Genomic DNA, 15,614 nt, shown 5'->3' with positions numbered 1-15,614 from the left:
TGTTTTCAGAATAAAGATATAAATAATTATATTTGTTCTGCTCATAGTTAGGGGATGAATATGTAAATTACATCCAGACAGTAAAAGTAGAAATATCAATGTGCGTGAGTGGCAGGAAGGTGGTGTTAAAAGCAAAACAAACTATAAAATCCTACCGGCAGCTAGCAGTGAACAAGACTGCTTTCTGGGAGATACAGTACAGAACATTTACAGTTTACCACATATACATTCAGTGCTATAGGGGGTGGAAGGGACAGAATAGACTCCATAACACAGAATGGCCCAAACTGTAGAACTGGAGGCAAGTGGGCCAGATGAGGTCTGTCACTATCAGACCTCATCTGGGGACCATGGCGTAAAGATAGAATTACCCTTGCACACCCTGGCCGTCCTGTCGTAGGCGAATTCCCGGTGCTCCGTGAAGGAGGCGTTGGCAACCTCCAGTTCAGCGTGAAAGAACGAAAAATCACCGGCACAACATGGGTTATTTCTAGAAGGGAGAACCCTTGCTCGTTTATTGCGGATGCAACGTTTCCGGGCGTACCACTTTGTCAAGCATCATGCTTGACAAAGGGGTACGCCCCGAAATGTTGCATCCGCAATAAATGAGCAAGGGTTCTCCCTGCTAGAAATAACCACATGATGTGCTGTTGATTTTTCCTTCTTTCACGCTGACCGAGGCGGAAAGGCATTTTATGGGGCCAACTTTGACCAAATTTACACATACTGTAATTCATAATGGGATTTACTGGACAACCAATCTCCTCCATGGATACATTTTAAAGCACTTGTCAAGACAAAGATAAATTATACAAAAAACTCCTTAAAAACAGCCAGTTCATGCATTACCTTACAAGAACTTGATGCACTGTGTAAAAATTAAGGGAGGGTTGTGTCGTTACTTATGCTGGTATGACTTAAGTGCGTCACAAACACACATATACAAACTCAGAGAAAATATAATATAGTTTGAAAGTTCAGAAGTCCTGCAGACTGTGATTTGTATATGTATTTATTAATAATTTTTCCATTCTGGATTTTGATACCCAAATTGATAAGACTATATAAAAAATGCAATTAAGTGACTGATCGTCTGACGTGCTCTTCCAGTTTCCTATTAGTACTAGGGATGTAACAAATCCTGTATTGGGTTTGGTCAGTTTCGGTCCTTTTTAGAGCATTTGAGAGAATATGGAGTTCCTGGCAGAACTAAATCTAAATCATAAATATCACGTGACTTTACACCACACGACAACTGAAGGTAACCATTTTTTCCTATATACCGCAGTTCTTTCATTTGCATATGCAAAATAGGGGTTGTATTAAAGAGATACTGACACCAGAAATGAATCTCTTTTTTACATCTATCATAATATTGCCTTTGAAAGCTACTTATAATTTTGCCATAAAATATTTGCACAATGCTTTTAGATTACCTGTCTGATGCCCCATGTTCCTGTATGAGGGGGCTGCCATATTTGTGCAGCAGGAGTCCGTTAGCATTAGAAACTTTAACGGAGACAGTCAGGTTGGCAAAACAGTCAGGTTTAGAAACTTCAACTAACAACAATTTAGATAAACAAACCTCTCAACGATCAACATAACCTATAGGTAACTTTTAATGCTCATTCATATTTTAAAAAGTAGTTTCTTAGGGTCAGTATAACTTTAACCAGAATCATTTGTGGTGGATTTTAGCCAATCAAAGCTGTGGATTTGTTGCTGTCCCTAATTAACATTACAGAAGACAAAAAAGGAGAAATATGGAATTAAATTGTGCGCTCTTGGCAACACCCAAAATTTGTGATAAAAGTACACAAAACAAACTCACTTATATAATTACAAATATAATTATCACTCACTTAAAATAATTCACTTCCTAAATTAGATTAAAAGTCAATATAATGTTCAGTGATTGTTTTCAAACAAGAAAGAGGCATCATTCAGTACTAGCACATACACACAGTTCTGAATAGCCGAACAAAAGAATTTGTGAGCACAAGTCTAATGAAATATTGGGGTCATTGATCTGCAGCAATCCATAGTTCTGTAACCAGTCTGAAAGTCATTACAGGCCGCCATCGTGAATTGGCATCACTAGACAGAAAGATAGGGAGAGCCACATAAGTACAGATCCTTGACTTTCCTCATGTTTTAAGCACAGAGAAGCCTCTCGGCCTGGCAGAATGTCATTTACAATATGAGGCTCATTTATTAAAGGCTGAGATTACAAAGAATGAGAAATTTTGGGCTAAAACATTTTTCTCCCACAAATAAGATATTGATATTTAATATTTTTCAAATTTTCTTTTTTATATCTAAAATAGAATTGGGAGCTCAGTGTGGCCAAGATCCAATCTATCTAATAAAAAACAGCAGCATTTGTTTTAGTCCATTCAGTAGAGGCCTATGGAAAGGTCCTGCAGCTCAAGAAAAATTCTCAGGCATCATCACAGACACAAAAAATAATAAAACAAATGGATTTCTCACACGTGAAATGACTTGAGAAAAGAATAGTTTCTTGGATTTTAATAAATGTATATATTCATATATTAATTTGTATATAACTAATTATGTACACTGTTCCCTTAGGTTAAATTATAGTTAATTAGCATTTCCCCAATGAATCATGATAAATCAATGCCATTTTACATAAATACTGTTCATTTCCTGGTTATTGTCCCAGGAATGCAAATGAGATGGTAAATCAAACCAGAGTGATGTTGAACTATTGCCATGTTAACCTTTGTTTTTGCACCAATTTCTGAGATGTGTATGGCTCCATCTCTTTAGGCTCCGGAAGCAGTTTGGTTTTTATTCCTCAGCTTAAGGTGTCCATAAAAGTTGCCAACCTGGGACCTCTTGATTGAGTCTGCAATTTACTGGCCCATGTATGGGCCCTTCCCCACAGACTGGCATATCTATTGCGCACGCTAGAAATTTCCATCATACAAGAACTGCATTGGTGCATTTATGTGATCCTCTCCCAGAAGATTCCATCAACCTGGACTTGAACCATCAGATCATCTGAAATTGGCACATAGCGTATGCTCGATGAAGATTTTTCAGTGTGGTTATAGAATATTTTACATTTATATTTTAAAAAAAGACACATAGCTCAATCATAAAACCCAACCACATTCATGTGCAGGTTTCCAAGGAATTTAATTTGAATCCAGCCAGTCAGCTGTTATTTCTGGACTTTATACTGTTATTCCAGTTCAGGATTCTGTTCCAAATTTGCCGAAGTAAACAAGACAATTGTGAAATGGCTTACTAAGAAGAATGGGGGGAAAAGAACAGAATGTTGAGACACTCTGTAAATATAAAAGCAGTTGAGATGTACCACCCTTGCTGACTCAGAGCCACAGGATTAATGTTAAAAAAAAAAAAACAAGAGGAAGAACAGTCCGCAATTAATGCTTAGCACAGAAATAACTTGAATTAAGACCCTCAGCCCAAACCACACTAATTTGATTCCCTTAAGTTTCATTTATTACACAGTAGCAACATAATGCTACTGGTTAGGGCCACATGGGAAGACCTAGCATGGACACAAAATGTACATACAGTTTGTTTAAGAGCCACTCAGAGATTGGCTTGCAGAAGAGAAAGGGTGGAGAAATAAGCATTTTGTAAGTAGAACTAACTTACTATTCCAAGTTTGCTTCTTAAAGGAACTGCCATCCACTGTGGTATTATGAATCTGAATAGTACTTAAACTCATGGGTTATACAATTGCATTTTAGTAATAATACTTTCTGTCACTTTATAGTTTAAAATGTATGAAAATAATAGCAGACATGAAATGGCAAGTTACAGAATATCAAAAAAAAAACTTATCTTCGAATAAATGGCTAAGGAGGGTTGAAAAAATAGCAGCACCCCAGAGAAACCATGTCAAGGCCATGGATGTTCACTTGGAAAATACAAAGCACCACCAATAAAATATATTTTCACCCAATTAAGTAATAGCTCTGCAGGTGGATGCAGCAATCCCCAGATGCCTGTTAATTTGCATCCTCTCAAGCATAATATGGACTCATATTTTGGGCTGGGAGGGTGTAAATTTTAATAGTGGCATTAGCACTTGATTCACTTTGCAAAGTCAGGTGCTGATATTAACGCAATGTGCTGGAATTACTGGTAGGTCCAGGTTGGCAGCAATGGCAGAGTTTCCTTGCATCAATATCCACAATTCACCAGAGTAGGCTGAATAGTTTGTGTTCAATCTAAGGTTTAGCTGTTAAAACTCCTAAATAAGCTTTCCTTCGGTTCTCTGTACCCAAAATGGATTACTTTGTGAAAGGAGATCATAAAAAGCATGTAAGCTTGGGGCAAGGCATGCCGAAGCCAGCATTAAAGGAGCTCTGGCCTAAGACCTTGCAGCAGGTCCGGACAGCTCCGGACAGAACCCACAGATTGCCAGTCCAGGCCTGCCTTGCAAATGTGCATTCATAGTAAGAGGTAAATACTAGGCTAAAATGTGAATGTCACACATTTGTATTAAAGTCGACTTTCCCCACCTCTCTGCCAGACTGGTTGAGGAAAAGCTATATCACCACTACAAGAGGCACTTTTTCTATGCTGTGCAGACTGTCAGCTATCTGCCCATGTTCTCGCGATCCCAATAGAAATTACTCTCATTAGCTTAGATTGCCAAAGGGCAAGGAAGAAAGAATCCGTTACAGACACTCTGGTTTCACACTGTGTTCAGTGACAGTCACTTGCTGCTGCTCAATGTCAAAGAGAATCATTATTTCTGTTTAGGAAAAGCCCTCCCCTAAGGGGGACTAGAAAGGAGAGAAGCTGTCCAGCAGTAAGGCTTTTCTTTAACCCAGGTACAAGTTGTTCAGAATCCATGTATGGGCAGACACAGGAATAGTGAAGAAAAAAAAAGAACAAGCCAAAGCACTGAAGATTAACTATGCTTTTTTTATCCCATTTATTAAAGGGCTCTTTGATAGCAAAGGAGAAGGCAGAGACCAACAGATCAAATTATATATGCAATGTGTGTTTTCATAGTTAATTCTATAACTACAAGGGGATGAGGTTAATGTTATTTTTTATATCCTACTGAAAATACATAAACGCCACTTGATGCCAGACATTTAGGCAATAGCAACTTTTGACAATATGCTTTGGTGCTGAAGAATCAAGTTTCCAAATATTTTCAATTTAGATTACATTGGAGCAGAAAAACTGCTAGTGGCGCACCTGCTGCTACAAACTAGCATTTAAGTCGTATATATATTTATATTTTATTGTAGCCGCTGATGGTGCTTGTATTTGCATATTTGCACATTCACAGCCTCTGAAACAAAAATATGCACCAGTGTTTTGTTTAAATTGTTATTACTATTATTCTCCATCATCATATAGCAATGAGGTGTTATTCAAGTGCAAGTTCCACGGCTCCAGCATTGAGTGCTCCCAAGCCACCTCGATCGAAGCTGAAAGAGTTTAAGTAGCAGGGCTGAGCTAGCAAAGCCAGTGTATAAACACAGACATATACCCACAGCCAGACACAGAACACACCGGCACAACATGGGTATTACTAGCAGGTTTAACCTTGCTCGTTTATTGCGGATGCAACGTTTCGGGGCGTGACCCCTTTCTCAAGCATGCTTGAGATAGGGGTCACGCCCCGAAACGTTGCATCCGCAATAAACGAGCAAGGTTAAACCTGCTAGTAATACCCATGTTGTGCCGGTGTGTTCTGTGTCTACGCTGTTTTTGAGGTTGCCCAATTCCTCTATCATCGAGCACCTGGGATTCGTGTGATTCTGGACGGCCAGGGTGTGCGAGTGTGAGTTTTTCTTTTTTGCATATACCCACAGCCATACACAATGCACTTCTTTATTATCACAATGAGCCCCATCTTTATGCCTGAACAAAAGAATGAGGCTGCCAAATACAAATGGAGCTACAGACATAACACACAGCCATGTAAACAGTGCTTCTGTTCACATAAATTAAGACTCATTTACTACAAAAGGGATCATTTCATTTTTAGCATCATCATTTTCTGTACAACTAACATTTTTGAAAAGCATAAAATATAATTTAGAGCAAGTACCGGATTTCTGGTGAAAAGGAATCATTCAAGCTTTGCATTAGCCATCCTGTTAGCCTGGCCATACAATGCTGGTCTTCTGGGCAAAGCTGATTTTCTACTCTACAGGGGACTGAAATAGGTAAGGAAGACTGCAGGGATTATAGACTGGTTTCAGGGACACATGAAGTTGCTAATTATGTTTGTAATGAGGTGTCTGATGGAGAAGTTGGATGGATAGCCTACTCAAACAAATACAAGAGTCCTCTGCACTCAACCCATTATCAATATATTTAAGACAGAGACATTTGTGCATACTGCTACTGAAAAATGCCTTACCCTTTAAACAACACAGGGATTGTTTGTCCATATATTGCAATATATTTAAGTTGGCCAACTACGTCAAAGTCATCCCATATCTGGCCAGTCCTACACTCAATTTTCATCTGATTCATTAAGAATTCTATGGTTTCATTATACATTTTATAAAAGGGACGAATACGTTTTACCTGCAACTTACTAGCTGCTTTCAAAGTAAAACTCCCAAACTTGGCTGCCCTTTTATTAGACACCAGTGGGATCACCTGACTATAGTTGGAGAGGGTGGGAGCTACAACATGGAGCTGGTCACTGCTCCTGTATAACTATAACAAACAAGTTTGTTATAGCCTACTCTTAGGGTAGTTAATCATTAGATTAATCGCTAGTGATAAATCGCTGCTTCTCTGGGGAACTAATCTCCTGCACTCTCCAGTAAGCAGCAATTTATCGCTAGCGATTAAACTCCTGGTGTGTCACTACCCTTAACACACACACGCCCAACAGCAGTGAATTTATAGTGAAGAACAAGGACACATTCATTCTGATAAAACTAAGACCTAGTGACCAGGTTCTGCATCATGTTTTTGCGCAGTTCCTTTGATTTCAATATGTCAGAATGACATTCAAAATAGTCCCTGGCATTTTAAGTGCTAAAGACCTAAACAGTCCTACACAAACCCAACATAATTCTGCCCGTCTGAGATTTACAGGAGTGTCCAGATTGTCTCGACTTGTCAACCCTAACATAACTGAAAGCAGCTTTGAGATTGGATCCTGGGGGTTTAGTTCTACGGCAGGCACAGTATGCTTTTTTGAGGGTATAGTGTGTTTTTATTTCCCTACCCATGTGTTAGAACACCTTACGATGGGATGTCACAGATGTATTTCGCTTCATTCACGAGTGTGCTTTCCCAGAAAGCTAGAGGTTGCACCTAACAACTCAAAACATCAAAATATTTCCAAACAAATGTTTCCAACAGGCTGCAGTAAATGTAGTACGCCTTTCCTGGTCTAGAAAGTTTAAGTATACACGTGGAAGCCAGATTAGCCTGACTAATCTCTAACACTGCATAATCATTTAATACAGCCCATCTTGGAATGTTTCAATCAGAATTTTTCCGGGATAAAATGGTTTAAAATTCAAGGGCAATAAATGTTAGCTTTGTCTTGCATGAACATGTTGTAAATCTACTTAATACCAAAGCATTCACTGTTACAGGCACTGCTTAGAATTAAGGGATGCTAATAACTTAAACTCCTTTCTTAATACACAAAATTAAAAAATTTTTAAAAAAAAGTGCTCCAGTTTTAGTAGTAGTCTAAACCCACTGTGTGCTAAAGTCGTCCCATATATCATCACAAGGATGAAGAGACTGATCTGTCCCTGAAGCAACAGCTAAACTGTCCATGTCATTATGGGTCTGTAAAGTTAGGTTTCATGACAAAATGTTTCTTTAAAGAGAATCAGCGGTGAAAGTAGTTTTATATTCTGTAGGGACACACTGCAGCATCCCTGAAGAAGAACCTAGGCAAGCCTCTTTGAAGGTAAAACTTGCACCCAGAGTATAATCAATGTAATCAGTTGCTTGTGAAGGGAGCTTGCCTGGGTGAATCAATGTTAAAAAGCAGCACTACACTGCTTTTTATGTTACACAGCCTGGCAGAGGTCAGAATCTGAAGTCAGACTGTAAGGTTATTGCCTAAGGGACTCCGCAAACACACACACTGGTACCTGGTTATTTCCATTAGCAAATTAAAGGGGTTGTTCACCTTTAAAAGGGGTTGTTCACCTTCAAACAATTAGTTGTTTTCAGATAGATCACCAGAAATAAAGACTTTTTTCATTTACTTTCTATTTTCTAACCGTGCCAGTTTTTCTAATATTGAAGAGTAAAATGTCATTTTTCACCTTCTAAAGCAGCTCTGGGAGTGGGGGTCGCCGACCCTGTAAACTGTTCTAAATTGTTACATTTAGTTAAAACATTTCTTGTCTTTGTCCCTGCTGAGCAGAATCTCTGGGTTTCATTACAGGCAGCTGTTAGACTTGATACAATAGTTGCTGATACTCCAGAGACGCTGCTGAGAAATGTATCAACTCAATGTTGCAAAATTGTAAGAGTTAAGAGTCTGCACCTGAATTACTGAGCTGCCAGACTCAAACACCACAGACAGGAACATTAACTTTAAACTTAGATTTTGGAGAAAAACGGTAAAGTATAAATAATGGAAAGTAATTGAAAAAAGTCTTTATTTACAATCTAAAAACAACTGAACTGAAAAAAGTGTTTGGAAGGTGAACAACCCCTAAAACACTATTTCATCTCAGTTAGTTTCAGACCGTTTGCCAGACATAAAAACTTTTTCCATCTCTATTCTATTTGTGACCGTTTTTGTTTTTTTATACTGATGTGTAAAATTTAATTTCTCACCTTCTAAAGCAGCTCTGAGAGGGGGGGGGGTCACCAATAGTGATGTGTGGGCCAGCCCAATGCCCACGGGTCGGGCAGGTTCAGGCCAACCTCGCTGCCCCATTTGTGACCTCGCACTTCCGGTTTTATAGTCGTGCACCCACCCTGCCCCTTTTGTGATGTCATCGGCCGGGTGGGGCGGGTCTATAAAAGGAAGCCAGAAGTAGGGTGTAGGCGGGCGCAGATCAGGAGTGCATAAGAGTGCATGGGAGCGGGTCAGTTTTTCCAGCACATCACTAGTCACCGACTCTATAACTATCCGAAATGATACACTAGCTGATAAATTTGTTATCTTTAGTCCTGCTGAGCAGAATCCCTGAGTTTTCAATAAAGGCAGTTGTTAGAATTGATAACTAGTTTTATCAACTAAATGTAACAAATTGTAACAGTTCAGAGTCTGCACCTGGATCACTGAGCTGCCAGACCGAAACACTAGAAACATGAACATTAAAATTTATACTTCAATTCTGGAATATTAAAAAAAAAAAAAAAAAAAAAAAAAAAAGCAAAGCAAAAGCAACTGAAAAACAACAACAAGTCTTCTGGTGAAATATCTGAAATCTCAATTGAGAAAAAAAGGGTTTGGATGGTGAATTACCACTTTAATAGTCACTGTAAATAATATTTATGAAGGCATTATAGGGAGGACAACAATGCAGTAAGTCAGAGTTCACAGGGTAGCTGTCGCTTTATTTGGCTCATCTCTCCAGCAAAAATTAAAGCTAAACGGAAATTCCATATCACTGTCCAAACAGGAGGAAAGTCAGCTTCCCATAAGTTATGTAAATGTACAATCCTCTCTTGTTTTGTTTATCATTGTTCTGGCACTTTAGATTTTAGGCTTTAGTTACCGTTAGTCTGCCCTTTCTGTCTGTACAAATTGTTTTTGTGCTATAGCAGTTTAACACAGAGCTATGATACAACAAATCAGACATTAATATTCCCTTAGACAGGGCACAGCTGCCCGATTACCGGAGGTTTAGGCATTAACATAACATATGTATCTGTTCCTTATACGTGGTCTTTCAAGCTGAACTCATTTCCATCTTTTCGGTCCATAAATTCAAAATTACAAAACATTTCTAGTTCTGATTTACTTGTCAAAAGCTATAACAAAAGCTGTTAAGTCACCTTGCTTTCCATTGCTACCAACATATAACAAGATTGTTTTTTATTCCTATATAGTTCGTCTAATTAAAAGCAACAGTGTATATATACACACAATTAGAGTGTAAGCTCTGAAACATGCTTCCATCATTCCTATATAGTTCATCTAATTAAAAGCAACAATGTATACACACAATTAGTGTGTAAGCTCTGAAACATGCTTCCAAAAGTCAAAATGGTGGGTGTGTATTTTATATATTTGTATAAACAAAATAAAAACTGTGCTTTTGGCATTGTAAAATCACATTCCTTTTTCAAACCTGCAGCTTCCCTTCTTCTAATTCAAGGGATACCCTTGTGCACTCAGGAGACAACAGCCTTCTGTACAATTTATTGTACGCTTAACTGATACTGTGCCGCTCCTTTTAAGTATTTCAGCGTTTCGCTGCCGGCGAATAAATTCACGAAACTGCAGAGAAAATTCCGCTGCATCAAAAAAAATTGCCCGCGCATCAGATTAGTGACGCACATAAAAATTGTTGCACATCAAAATTATCTGATGTGCAAATTGACTTTACTGCATTTGGACAAAATAGGCGCATGTATAAAAATTGTCGTGGGAGTTGAAATTGACGCACGTCTAAATCATTTTGACGCCCATTCGCCCATCACTATACATCATGCCTAGATGATTATTTTAATTACTTTCACAATTTTCACAATATATATATATACACACACACACACACACACAATACAGAGGACCTCTTGTATTGTCTATATGTATTTTATGGTCGCAGCCTCATTGCACTAATGCTAATGGCTTTAAAAATTTGTGATGATTTGTGATTTACCTATACAACTACACAGCAGATGATGGAGAGGCACGTGTGTAGTGATTTTAATGTTTAAATGTTGGGAAACAGACAGGTTGAAAAACTCAGTATTACAGAGACTTAATTAAAGGGATGCTGTCATGGGAAAAAAATTTATTTTCAAAATGAACCAAATAGTGCTGCTCCAGCAGAATTCTGCACTGAAATCCATTTCTCAAAAGAGCAAACAGAATTTTTTATATTCAATTTTGAAATCTGACATGGGGCTAGACATTTTGTCAATTTCCCAGCTGCCCCTGGTCATGTGACTTGTGCCTGCACTTTAGGAGAGAAATGCTTTCTGGCAGGCTGCTGTTTTTCCATCTTAATGTAACTGAATGTGTCTCAGTGGGACATGGGTTTTTAGTATTGAGTGCTGTTCTTAGATCTACCAGGCAGCTGTTATCTTGTGTTAGGGAGCTGCTATCTGGTTACCTTCCCAAGTTTATCAGAGCACAAGTCACATGACTTGGGGTAGCTGGGAAATTGACAATATGTCTAGCCCCATGTCAGAATTCAAAATTGAATATAAAAAATTCTGTTTGCTCTTTTTAAAAATGGATTACAGGGCAGAATTCTGCTGGAGCAGCACTATTAACTAATTCATTTTGAAAAAAAAAAAAATTTCCCCATGACAGTATCCCTTTAACTAGAGAGAGTTCACTTTTCAAGCATATAAACATTTACATCTCCTCAAAATAAAAATGCATTCACAGACATCAATAAATTCAAAGTTCTAAGTCCAGACCCTCATCAACCCAAAATGTTAACTTACGGTGAAGACTCAAAGAGATGTTGATATTGCGTTCTTCAACAAAGCCTTTTAGATTTGGGATCTTTGCACAGTTCAACAAGGTTTGGGATGGGCTTTCCCCCATGTGTATCCAGCACACCGTCTCTTCCGCATAGTTAAAATCCATGGCTGTAGTCTGTTTGGTGCTGGTAGGGACGATGGTAGTTACAGCTGCTCCGTTTAAGTACGTTGCAAGGATATTTTGGGTACTGGCAATAAGCAGAATTATGGGTCTGTCCACTGGTTCTAAATGGCAGTTTAAAGAGAAAATGTATGTTAATATGAAGTTTAGATGTCACTGCCCAGGCAGTTAAACAACCACTGAACACTATTATCACTATTACATATACAAAAATTACATATGCCACACCCTGCTGCTAAATATATGCAAGCAATTGAATAATAACAAATACACAATAACATTGTTTAAGGTTATTCAGCCTGCCTCCATTGCACCCACACTGCTATCCAAGGAAGTTTAAGGCATTGTCTGACTATCTGTGTCCAAGAAAAGCAAGCAGCAGTCTTGGCTGATTCATAAAATTGTCACATTGGCTACAATTTGAAACCTCTTGTTTGCCTCTCCTAAGAGCTAAAACATACAAGAGGAATTTATGGTAATGCCAAGGAAAACTGCAAGTTAGTCACCCCGCACCTTTGACAACAATGTGATTGGCTGTCCCCCTTCTACTGTGCTTCTGGCAGGGACAATTAAGCCATGCCCACCCCTCATTTGAAACAGGGACAGGGGCCAAATAACATCTATAGGGAGCTCCAATAAAGGGGGGTTTTTAAAGATAATAATTTTTATAAATCATGTAAAAGCAACACCATATATCAATTATAATTGCCTACAAAATAAGGTTTTTTTTTATTTATATGTCTCTTTTAAAACATATTATATTTACAAATGCAAAACTAATGGTGCTGGTTGTTTAATCTGCCTTGCTTATCATACTCTTGTTAGTGACAAAAAAGGTCAGCTGCCTACTGTGGGACACTTTCCATAGGCATCTGTGGGAAATGCCCCTTCCAAGAGCAAACATGTGTCTGGAATGACCTGCAATAACAATAATGTCAAAGTTGCCCACATTCTATTTAGCAGGTGGTATCATGGCTCGTTATCTCGTCACAATCAAAGGCCCTTTGTTATCGGACGACATTTCTTGTGTCAATTTTGCCGAATAGTTTAATGATTAGTTTTAACATGTTTGTGGTCCTCAACCATTATAACTATTATATCATAGGGCCAAAAACTTGTAAACTTGCTCCAATGTCAACAGTTGATTGATTCAATAAGGTGTGATGAAATGACTAAAAAGCTTAACAACCAAACACAACAGCCAACAATGGATTATCCATCCGGTATGTACAGATATTTTAAATTCTGTCCTGGCTACACAAATTTTTGTCCCTGGTCCTAAACACTGAATTTAATCAAATTCTCTCAATGAACTATTATATATTTTTAATAAACCAGCCCCATTATGTTTGAAACAGGATCTCAGACCACTATAGCCAAAGTTCTCGGTATAGCCTTGCTAAACCTAATATCAGTCAGTACAATATATTTGTTCTTTTCCCCTTATTTGAAAATTACATAGTAAATGTCTAACAAAAAAAATCATCTGATCTGACAAACACAATCCAGTAAATATGACATATTGGACCATTCGATATTTCCCAAGGAAGTTTCAGATTTAAGAAATATTTTTCCTGCCTCTGTAGAGAAGCCTCCTTTAAAACAGCGAACAATTGAGACTATACTGACGCACGCTACCTGGCCCCATCGCCTCAAAAGAATTAATTTTTTCCCCATTAACCTGCTGCTGGCATAATAAACACCAGCCAAATGAATTACTATTTAATGAATTAATACAGAGCTAATCTGGAGGTGCATTGATTTCATAATGTTCCCTGTTAAATACACAGTACAATACTAGTGTTAAAACAAATCTAAAGCACACATACCATTTTTGGCTTTGCAAGACTTGTTATCTGGCTGCAGCAGATAGCCTTCTACGCAGCTACACGAATAAGATCCTTCTGTATTAAAGCATGTCTGGCTGCAGGTGCCGTACACTGTGCATTCATCAAAGTCTGAACAGAGAGAAAAGATTGTAGCCAGAAGGAACATATGAAAATAAGCAGAAGACATTTACACCATCAATAACATGTCATCAGCCAGAAAATGGATTCTGACTGCTGAAATTCTCATCTTATTCATAGCAATTAACATCATATTTTATTATAAACAGAACAAGAAGTCAATCAATAATAAGAAAATTAGGCTGATGGCTATCCTTTATTGATACTGGCACGGTCAGAATGTTGAACTGCTTTCTTAGCTGTATTCGTGTATATACAGTAAGACAGAAATCAGACAGTCATCCTGGCCACATAGATATCAGCTTGGCCAGCATCAGTGCACAGAAAACAGTTAAGGAAAGCATTTGATTCCCTATTTTATTCAAACCAAGGACCACCTAGTGATGGGAAATATATGCATGACTATATGATAGAAGGACAGCCTATATATAGAACATGAACTGTATGTTCATTAGAACGATGCAATCAATTCATCAAACAGATGACAAAAGGTTTGTTTGAAAAGCTACAGTCCAAAATTTTCTTTAAAAGGTCAGCGCTAATTTAAAGCTCAAGGGAAAAAATATGATGAAAAGAGGGAAAGGGAATTTTTTATAGTGTAGTATTTACTGAGAGTTGTAGTTCCACAACCAAAAAAAAAACTATTTGGTGCAGTTACCCTTTACGATTCACCACAAGTGGCTATTGAATGGGTACTTACAAACGTTTAGATTGAGCATATGCAACAGGCATATAGTCACTTATCCGTGCAAGTCCGTACTGCTGCAAGTCTTTACTAGCGGTTAATGTTGGGGTTCCGACCAGCGTTTCCTCCACAATCCGCTTGTTGCTTCCTGGACGCTTGGATGTGACGTCAGCCGTCTATGCCGAAGGATGACGTCACATCCAAGCGTCCAGGAAGCAACAATCGGCAAGCGGATTGTGGAGGAAACGCTGGTTTTTACACTATATTTGCGCATTTTTAACCTCTTCCAGCTCAGAATAATAAAAAAAATAGTTTTTTTTTGGTTGTGGAACTACAACTCTCAGTAAATACTACACTATAAAAAATTCCTTTTCCCTCTTTTCATCATATTTTTTTCCTTTGAGCTTTAAATTAGCGCTGACCTTTTAAAGAAAATTTTGGACTGTTGTTTTGTACTCGAGGAGAAACGAGGATCAGTGGGTCGGACAACCAAGGGGAAGACTCAGAGACTTTGGTCATCTAACTTTTTATAAGTTTATATCTTTATTTGTTTGAAAAGCTACAAAGTGCCTAAAGATATAAAAAAGATTGAACACAAATGGCCCCTTTTTAGGGGGGTTGTTATTTTATTCCCATTGCTGCTTGGAGCTTTTCAGTTCCTGCTTAAAATATAAGCTTCTTTAGAGCATTAGCCACCGGAAAAACTACTGAATTTATTGCACCACAAATGAGCACACTAGTAAAAAAAAATTCAGACTGTCAGCAGAATATCACGCTCTGCTGAAATGTTGATTTTCTAATAACTTCTTTTTTAGCAGAAAATTCTAAATCAACATTCACATTTTGCTGACCCAGCCACCACAACCTATTCTGACCTTTGCATGTCTTGCCGTCTTCGACGAGTTGGTAGGAAGCATTGCAGTAACAGACAGGTCCGGTCATGGTCCGTGCACAATGATGCTGACATCCCATCTCTGTACAGTTGTGTGCATATTCTAAAAAATAAAAAAAAAAAGACAAGGCACATCAATGCTAGAGAATGCAACATTAGGAGATAAGGTATTTACATCCTGGATTGTACATTACTACAGAACACACAGTTTGCATGGTCTTCAACAGCCTGTATGTCTCCATATAAAGATAGACATTCCAGACAATGTATTGAACATTTTTTTGTGAAGGATCTCTGAAATGCCTCATG

The 15,614-nt window shown here is 38.1% G+C and overlaps 1 protein-coding gene across 1 annotated transcript in view; it reads right to left on the bottom strand.

The window, feature by feature from the left end:
* The window catches only part of lrp1.S (LDL receptor related protein 1 S homeolog), a 190,408-nt gene that overhangs the window by 118,212 nt on the left and 56,582 nt on the right, over window positions 1-15,614 (bottom strand). The window contains 3 exon segments of the mRNA XM_018250057.2: window positions 11,602-11,865; window positions 13,591-13,719; window positions 15,289-15,408. Coding sequence (XP_018105546.1) covers window positions 11,602-11,865; window positions 13,591-13,719; window positions 15,289-15,408 — 513 coding nt within the window.

The sequence above is a fragment of the Xenopus laevis genome, chromosome 2S (assembly GCF_017654675.1).
Source record: "Xenopus laevis strain J_2021 chromosome 2S, Xenopus_laevis_v10.1, whole genome shotgun sequence".
Lineage (NCBI taxonomy): Eukaryota > Metazoa > Chordata > Amphibia > Anura > Pipidae > Xenopus > Xenopus laevis.
This window is presented reverse-complemented; position numbering and strand designations above follow the sequence as displayed.